The 9,161-nt window shown below is 40.0% G+C and overlaps 2 protein-coding genes across 2 annotated transcripts; one reads left to right on the top strand and one right to left on the bottom strand.

Annotated features, from left to right (window-relative positions):
• Positions 1 to 4,119: 4,119 nt before the first annotated feature.
• On the top strand, positions 4,120 to 4,885 carry LOC104942625 (L-amino-acid oxidase-like; the record flags this gene model as incomplete). Its single annotated transcript, XM_010767871.1, has 1 exon — positions 4,120 to 4,885. A coding segment is annotated over one exon (766 nt), but the record flags the coding sequence as incomplete, so codon positions are not given.
• Positions 4,886 to 6,223: 1,338 nt separating this feature from the next.
• Positions 6,224 to 8,352, bottom strand: timm8b (translocase of inner mitochondrial membrane 8 homolog B (yeast)). The gene is made up of 2 exons (XM_010767870.1): positions 8,003 to 8,352; positions 6,224 to 7,118 (listed from the first exon to the last, which is right to left on the bottom strand). Exons 1-2 carry the CDS (start codon positions 8,102 to 8,104, stop codon positions 6,951 to 6,953), a joined length of 270 nt encoding a protein of 89 aa, XP_010766172.1. The 5' UTR covers positions 8,105 to 8,352; the 3' UTR covers positions 6,224 to 6,950.
• Positions 8,353 to 9,161: the final 809 nt, after the last annotated feature.

Genomic DNA, 9,161 nt, shown 5'->3' with positions numbered 1-9,161 from the left:
GTAACAGTGTTGTGCCTGTTTGTAGCGTTAGCGTATTTCTTCTTCTACTACTTCTTCTTCTTCTTCTTCTTTTGTCTTTATTGGCGAATCGCTTCCCCTTGGAGCATAATTCGCCACCTACTGTTGATTTATTAAATGTTCATATTAAATCCTTGTCCTCAGACCAGTGTTTTTGAGGAACTTGAAGATCAGCTTGTTTGCTTAATTTCGTGATTTACTTTCGTATATTGACTTGAAATCCATGTTGTTTGACATCAACAAAAAATAAGACAAACAACTACAGATAGCACCACACGTGATGGTTACTTGTTATTATTTAGGGCTGTATGGATCAGGTTTTTGCCAAAGCGAGCCCTTTTACTAGAATAATAATATGTTATGTATTATGTCAACCATATTGGTACAATGAGCGACATCTCGTGACGGATTTTGGAACATTGATTTGATTTTTCTCATGGCAGTTAGACTCTAGAGACAAACCAGGGGACTTTATTTTTATTTTTAATCTGTGTCTGTTCATTTGGTATAGTATTTGATCCAATATTACATTTGATTTATATATTAGTCACTTTCTTATGAAATGCCAGGTTTTAGGCCTTGATTTGAACATTCAATCCCGAAAATAAAAAATCAACCAGATTAATGTTTATTTAATCTTGACTTGACTAGAGGTAAGTAAATCTGTATAGGAAGACGAGTTAAGGGATAGAGGAGAAAAGCTTATGGTATAATTACAGAGCCTGTCCTTTTATAAATTGAGGAAATCAATGTTAGTATGTTAAACAAAGTTCGGCCATCTAATAATGTACTATCTAATATTAAAGATCAGAGGAAAAGAGCAGAACGACAGAGGTAAATCCAGAATAACAAATAAAGAAGCAAAGAGATTGAAGAGCAGTGAGAAGGAAAAAAGCTTGGTGTGTCAATTCATTACATTGCCAGTATTTTTCGTTGTTGTGAAAAAAAATAACCCCCTCGGATTTTTTAACAGCCCCCTCAGTCATTTCTTCCTGGAGCCGGGCCTGTTGTGGGTGTAGTTTGATTAGTACTGAGTCCAACAATATCAACCTCATTAAGAACTTCTGGCAAAACATATCCCTCATTTATCCCTCATCAAAGATAGCAGAAAACATGCATTATTGTACTCAGTCAGGAGGAGAGTTTGACTGAGGATCACTCAAAAAGTACACAATAAAAGTACTCTAAATAGTATTTATCAATCTTCAACCTCCAAACTGTTTTAATAAAGTTTTGAAGAAAAAACAGAGCTCGAGAACGGGAAATACGACCGCAGTGTCAATTCAACAGTAACAAACTATACTCATACTTTATAAGATCATGGCTGACAGTGCAAGATAGACAGGCAGATAGACAGATCGTGAGACAGACAGACAGACAGACAGACCGACCGACATACACACACACACGCACACACACACGCACGCACGCACACACACACACACACACACACACACACACACACACACACACACACACACACACACACACACGGGGGCAGACTGTCTTCTGTATGTTTTGCATGTAGGCATATTCAATATATTTGTGTTAACACGCCCCATCTAAAGGCAAATATTATGAACCTTTATTTTGAAGAGTACAGCGCAAACTAGCCAATCAGAAGCAAGGAGCGTTGGAGACCCACCCTTATGTGGAAACGAATCGAAACATTGAGTGGTATAGTTGTTTTAACCATGGATGTATGGTTTTAACAGTAAGAACAGAAAAACGAAAACACCACCTGAATTTCCGTTTGTTTTGGGGCAAAATTGGAAAAACAAACCGTCAAAACATGCAACATTCGTCGTCAATGACATTCAATCTGCCTAACACGTGATGTGGGAGGCAGGCCGCAGGCAAAGCAAGTTATATTACAGTGAAACGTAAGTGAAAGTATAATTGTACTATAGAGAAGTCGTTGTTGTGCTAGAGCAGCAAGTAGATATTTCTAAGAATAAATAATCATGTATTTAATCTTAAAGATATTGAGTTTCTTGTATCTTTGTGCAGGTAAGTTATTTTCTTTCGCTTCTTTTACATATTTTGGCTTGTTAATTAGCCCATAAAACATGATTGAAATGACTATACTACTACGAAGTACTGTACTGTAGCCTACTAATTGTATTTTACCATATTACACATTACTAATATATAATATTAACAGTAAACTAAACTGTGCTATACATTCTTCTACTTCAGTATGTCTTGTTCACTTTTAGTTCAAATTCATTCTCTAAGAAACAATATTTTATTTACATTTTGTTAAATGTTAAGTTAAAATGGCAATTGATTTGTTTGTTAAAAAAGCACTTAATACATTTGACAAATCATACAATGTCCATACGTCTCATCTCGTCCTGAGCATGTCCTGTGGTTTGACATCACTTTTCCTAATGTTAACTAACTGTAATTATTATGTGCATGTTAAAACATTGCACAATTTAACTATCAAAAAGAAAGCAGACATTTTCATCAGGTTTTTTTTTCATGTTTCAGTATATTTCCACTAGAGTGAGTGATAAAAGATGGCACATGTGAATAATCGAATAAAAAAACAGCTGTAAAAAATAATCATATGCAGAATTGTAATGATCCTTCTGAAAGAGTACTTCTTAAACTTTAAACATACCTGATTTGTACTTTAAATCAATAATAGTTAAATATTTAAATGCTATCATAGTGACATTTCACACCGCAGGACAAATTGTGGCTGAAGCTATAAGAAAAGCTTAAAAAATAGTGAAATTATACAAAAAATCCACGGAGCACTAGCAGTTTAAAAGACTTCAGCATTTGAACATTAGGATTTCATACAATTGTAATCATCATTAGAACTTTGTTTTAAAAAATACTGTGTCACCCTTATTTGTCAACTACCCACTACCAGTATAGTATATTTTGACTGAAGAAATCAGACTTTTTGACTGCCTGAAATACGTGTATGTTGTGAATCGTTGCCAATTCTGCTAAGGTTAAACCTAATTTCAAGCGTTCCATTTTGAACTTTAGTTTCGGTGTTTTGGACAGCAAGGACTAAAAATCCCTAGTTAAACCTGTTAACAGGCAATTGTTTCATCTATCCATCCATCCATCCTCTCCCACTTATCCGTGGTCGGGTCGCGGAGGTAGCAGTTCCAGCAGAGAGCCCCAAACTTTATTTTCCCTGGCCACATCAACCAGCTCTGACTGGCACAGAACTCCAGTAACAAACCACCACTCCGGTTCAGATCAGGGGGGCCGTTCCTCCCAATCAAGCCCCTCCAAGTGTCTCCATCATTGCCCACATGTGCGTTGAAGTCTCCCAGCAAGATTAAAGAGTCCCCTTCAGGATCCTCATACAGGACTCTTTCCAGGGTCTCCAAGAAGGCTGTATACTCTGAACTGCTGTTGGGTGCATAAGCACACACAACAGTCAGAGTTTCCCCCCCCATAACGACCCTCTCGTCTACTGGGGTAAACTCCAACAAAGAAGCACCCAACCGGGGGATTGTGAGTATCCTCACATCTTGGGCAACTCCGGAGAAGAAAAGAGTCCAACCCCTATACAGAAGTAAGGTTCCAGAGCCGACGCTCTGCGTAGAGGTGAGCCCAACCAGATCCAACTGGTAACGCTCCACCTCCCGCACAAGCTCTGGCTCCTTCCCTTGGCTTTCACTGCCACCCTTCTGGCAGCGCACCCGACCCCATCGCTGTTTCCCGTGGGACGGAGAAGCGGAGGTGTTGCCTTTTCGGGCTGTGCCCGGCCGTGCTCCGTGGCAAGCCCGGCCACCAGACGCTCGCCGACGAGTCCTCCTTCTGGGCCTGGCTCCAGAAGGGCACCCCGAGCTTCCTCCGGGCCGGGTATCCTCACTCCTTGTGTCTTCTTTCATGAGGTATTTGAACCAATCTTAGTCTGGCCCCTTGCCTGAGAACAATTTGCCATGGGAGACCCTACCAGGAACACAAGGTTCCAGACAACACAGCCCCCAGGTTCATCAGGGCACACAAACCTCTCTACCACGGTAAGGTGCTGGTTCTTCAGAGAGGGCATTTCGTGAATTAAAATATGTATTATTGCAGCTTTAATGATGAACTGTGATTAAACATATTTATGTTTCCCAGGTACTTTGAAGTGACAGATGGTTTTGAACACCTACCGCAGGCTTTCCAACGGGTGTTAAATGCCACGGTCCTGCTGAACTCCAAGGTCAAGCTGATCAATCAAACAGGCGGCAGTAACGTGACAGTAACGTACCAGGACCGGGGCAACACAGGTTCCCTGATCAGCATGACAGCGGACTATGTCCTAGTTACCACCACAGCAAAGGCTGCCATCTTCATTGACTTCCAGCCTCCTCTCTCCGGGGACAAGACGGAGGCCCTGCGCTCGGTTCATTACACCAGCTCCACCAAGGTGGTCCTCAGCTTCAGGGAGCGCTTCTGGGAGAAAGAGGGCATCAGAGGAGGGAAGAGTGTCACGGACCAGCCTTCTCGCTTCATCTACTACCCAAGCCACAGCTTCCCCGGCACCGCCGCAGGGGCCCTCCTGGCGTCCTACACCTGCTCCGACGACTCCACCCTCTTCCAAGGGATGAGCGAGGAGGATCTCATGGCTGTGGTCTTGGAAGACCTGGTGAAGATCCACGGAGAGGACATCAGGCCTCTGTGGACAGGGGGGCTGGTGAAGAAGTGGGGCTTGGATCCTTACAGTTTGGGAGCCTTCGCTTTGTTCACACCCTACCAGGGACACTACGCCAGAGAACTGTTCCAGAGTGAGGGCCGCATGCACTTTGCAGGAGAACACACAGCTGTGCCGCATGGCTGGATAGAGACTGCCATGAAGTCTGCACTCAGGGCAGCTAGAAATATCAATGGCCTAACAGTTTAGTTTTATGTGTTGCATATATTTAGCTTACATTTCTTCCTTAATGATCAATCCTATAGGATGTGCCTGTTGTGTTGGTTAAGCAGTATAACTTAAACACTGATGTATAAGTGTGTATCCACCTGATATGATGTCAGGTACATTTGAGGTACATCTTTTGATCAGCAGTATAAGGTCTTTCTATTGGCAAGTCCAACATTTGCATGAATACGGTTAAATTATTATCCTGTACAAGGCTTTAGACTGCAACTAACGGAACGTGGTGGAACTGCATTTTTAGTGGTGAATGTTGGGATTTGAAACAAAACTACTTGGTTAGATTGAAGCAGGTTTCGAAATATAGCATGGTTTTGGTTAAAATAAGTATGTTCTTTGGGTCCCTTAAGTTATGTATATGTTAAGTTTATTATTGTATTATCTAAAAATAATAACTATGGCCATCTGAGTTTGGTGGGGCTTTACTAATGCATGGTCTATCTATGTTGTGTTTTAGAGAATATTTAATCATTTTATTACTGAATTAGAGCTGAAAGTTAACTCTGTTTTCAGTCAACTTTTAAATTGTCTAACTCAAATATCAAAATAAAAAAAGTCAGTGAAATGTTCAATTTCCCCCCGAAACAAATAGTTTTAAATGCACGAAAGTCAAAGAGCAGATGTTTGGCATGTTGTTTGAACGGTGAGTCAAGGATTCATTTGTTTATTTATTTTCTAATTAATTGAAATAGCAAAATTTGCATTTGTTCTGGAAAACCTTAACAATAATCAATTTTTTTAAATGTTTTCTTTCATTTACTGTAAGCTACTTTGTATACTGTATTTCAGTTACTTTGTTTTACTTTAGGCTGAAGAAATTAAAGCATTTTTTTGAATAAAGTACTTTAAATGAAATGTGCTTTGAGAAAATGTGTACATATCCAAGATAAAGCGGATGACTTCTGAGATATCTTATAGGTATAACATGACAGTCCAATTGTGTAGATTATATGTTAATATCATGGAAACGTATAAACAGACTATTGATTAGATATTAGATCGATTTCCCATGAAGGCTTCAGATAATAGTTAAAACAAGTTGTTATGTAAATTCATACAGCAATGGTTTTCTACTGAATGAATACACTTAAAGATCTGCTCAAATGGTAATTACGCTTTTTGTTTTATGCTAACACATTTCTAACCCACTGTGTTGCTATGCATGACACGGGCCCTTTGTTAACCCTTTAGGAGGGTATAACACTAACACAAGGTTACAAAACAAACAGTGTAATGTTTAGCTATTTAACGCATGCATTAATGTGTTTCATAACTTACTGTTGCTAAATGTGAGTAATTATATACTGTGTTTTATGATATTAGATGAAGTTTTATTGCAACAATAACAAAGCCATATGACATAACTTTTTTTCTGTCAATATTTGGTATTCTCTTAACAGTAAATCTAACAAAGCCGACATCTAATGCACAAGTACTGCAGCAGCAAGAGATTCTAGACTGCATACTGTTGGGTACTTTTCATATCGTACTGGCCCATGTTGTTTTTCTTTGTATTATAAAGCATTATATACTTTACTGTATTAATTAGCAACATGTACTTATAGTTGTATTCTGTCAGGGTAACTCCAACATGCAATATTCATGAATGCCTTGATGCGTTTCACAATTTATTTATCATTTAATAAACATGTATATGAAAACAATGTTGTTGTGGGTGTTTATTTCTGAAAAAAGAAAAACATCTCATACGTTTTATATCCTTGTACAATGATATTACTTTTGCTCCTCTGAAGTGAAAAATCCAACTTGACACTGAACCAAGATCTGTTAACACAGTTTCGATTGGGACACTGAAATCTGTTCAATTTCGTTAATGACATAAGGACCATAAACATGTCACACGACATGACCTCATTTCAAACGGGTACATCTTGCAGCTACAGCCATTCAGTTTCCATGTAATCTTCCAGAAGCAGCATTCGAAAGAATATGCAGTAAAAAACATGTCTTCTTCACACTAAATATTTTATTGATGTCATTAGACAGTCCGACTGGCATCTTAAGTCCATTATTAATGAGCACCCTTCTGCACCATCTGTGTGAAGCGGTTGGTGATGGTCAGGGTGGTGTCAATGAATCGCTCCACACAGCTCACCAGGCACGTCTCCGTCCGGTTGTCCAGCTTGGAGCCTGGACTGTCCACACACTTGTCCCAGCAGACGTCAGTGAAGGTGTGCACCTGAAAGAAATATAAAAAAGTAGTTCAACAGCTGATATGAACTATAAGGGGGGCAGCTGTGGCTCAGGGGAGGGTCTACCAATTGGAGGTTCAGTGGTTTGATCCCCATAGCCTTCAGTCAACATGTCAAAGTGACCTCAGTCAAGACAAATTGCTCCCTTACGCTTTGGCTACGTGTATGCAGATTGTTATACAGGAGCGAGTTAGTCTGATACAAAGAGTTCAGAAGGATGGTCTTGTTGTGTACCATCACTACTTTGAACAGCACTTAAGGCATCAAGAAGACATCCTTCATTATGGCAGACCAGATTTTTTACTGGGTCATTATTATTATTTGTTAAAGGGGGGCTTAACACCTAGCCCGTATGAAACAAACTCTGGTGTGTTTGCCTTTTTGGTGAATTCTTTGAGCTATGTAAATATATAAAAATAGCTATTACATTAGGTATCAAAAAAATATCATTTTAGAATAGTCTTACTGTGTGGGATATGGTTTAAGCAGGGATAATTCATTGCAAAATTAGGCTATGCTGGCTCTTTGACTGGTTGTAAATCACTTGATAACATAACAATGTCATGTATATTCAGTCATATTCAAAGCAGACATGTTCTTACTGTGGTCCTTACAGTAGCTTTACAGTTGTGTTAGCCGTTCATTCATTCGTTCACCCATGTCAAACTGAATTTCAAAACTCTATTACTCTAGTCATTTTGAAATGATATTATCTTTAATATTTGACGCTTGCTAAGCGATGGGACCCGAAGAAAGGAAACCTTGAATTGTAATACGTGTTAAGAGAAGTACTTTTCCTAACAGAGAGTTGCCCTGATGCATGTGGCCTCCCCGTCACAGATGAACTGGTTAGCATGGTTAGCATACACACCTGGGCCTGGAACTGCGCCTTCTGCTGCTCTATCGCGATCATACGCTGCAGCTCCGCCGCCTCGGCTTTGTCCGACGCATTGAAATTTTCAAAATTGTCCATTACGTTTTCAAATAGTTACAGGACGAGGTCTGTATTCCTGTTGACAAGAAGCTTCTGAGAAGAGGTGACCTTCGGTTTCACCTTAAGTGAGCGCTGCTGCGTGTCTGACACCACTGATCTACAAACCATGGGATGCGCTACACAGAGTGGCGCCTGTCACTACCCGATCCGTCCCCCTGCCCGATCGGTACTGCGCATGTGCGAGATGGAGAACTCACGACAGCAACCCAGGAAGGACATTTAACAACTCTTTTTATTGGGTTTTTTTATTTGGGGTTAAGTACATTGTCAGAATAAGTGAGAAATGAATTTAACTTCTGTTAGACAGCTATCATACTGAATAAATATTTACTGTGAATGTATGCAAACATGTATGGCATATGGCTGTCTAACAGAAGTTAAATCCATTTGTTACTTATTCTGACAATGTACTTAACCCCAAATAAAAGAACCCCATAACAAGAGTTGTTAAATAACAGTGAAGTCACGTTGTAATAACAATAACTCATCTCTCTCTCGTTTTATTTTTCAGCTTTGCCAAAAGCCAAGGTGTCAAGTGTCCTTCCTGGGTTGCCGTCGTGAGTTCTCTAATATGGCGGACCATCTCGCACATGCGCAGTACCGATCGGGCAGGGGGACGGATCGGGTAGTGACAGCGCCTGCTTTCTGAGTCGGTTATGGCTAGAAAGGATCCGTCTTGTGTAAAACTCTCGCGAGAGTTTCACTGAATGTCACATGGCTGAATGTTTACGTTTGGAAGGCAGCCTTTCAGTTACGATCGTTAACATCAGTGGGCCACAGCAAATGATGATGAGAAGCTAAACTATCTATTAATTATGTCAATTACAGGGAGTGTGATTGTTGAAATAGGGTGTTAGCGGTCTTGCTGGTGTTCAAAGAAGAATGAAAACACTGTAGATCACCAACACTATGGTTTATTTTTTATTCACAGGCAAGTCAACGTTGCCGCACTAAAAGTCCCAAGATAGCTCCTGGTGCAATAAAATGTTCCCTTGCAGTGTTTTACTATTATGTCTGATGTTTCTCTATTAATATT

Source organism: Notothenia coriiceps, unplaced genomic scaffold (genome assembly GCF_000735185.1).
Source record: "Notothenia coriiceps isolate Sejong01 unplaced genomic scaffold, NC01 NC01_scaffold00004848, whole genome shotgun sequence".
Classification (NCBI taxonomy): domain Eukaryota; kingdom Metazoa; phylum Chordata; class Actinopteri; order Perciformes; family Nototheniidae; genus Notothenia; species Notothenia coriiceps.
This window is presented reverse-complemented; position numbering and strand designations above follow the sequence as displayed.

Bases quoted from the DNA above. Each gene is read 5' to 3' on its own strand.
- timm8b (XM_010767870.1), bottom strand. From the start codon at position 8,104: ATGGACAATTTTGAAAATTTCAATGCGTCGGACAAAGCCGAGGCGGCG. The intron at 7,119-8,002 runs GTGTGTATGCTA...TATTTCTTTCAG, and splicing joins AGGCGCAGTTCCAGGCCCAG to GTGCACACCTTCACTGACGT.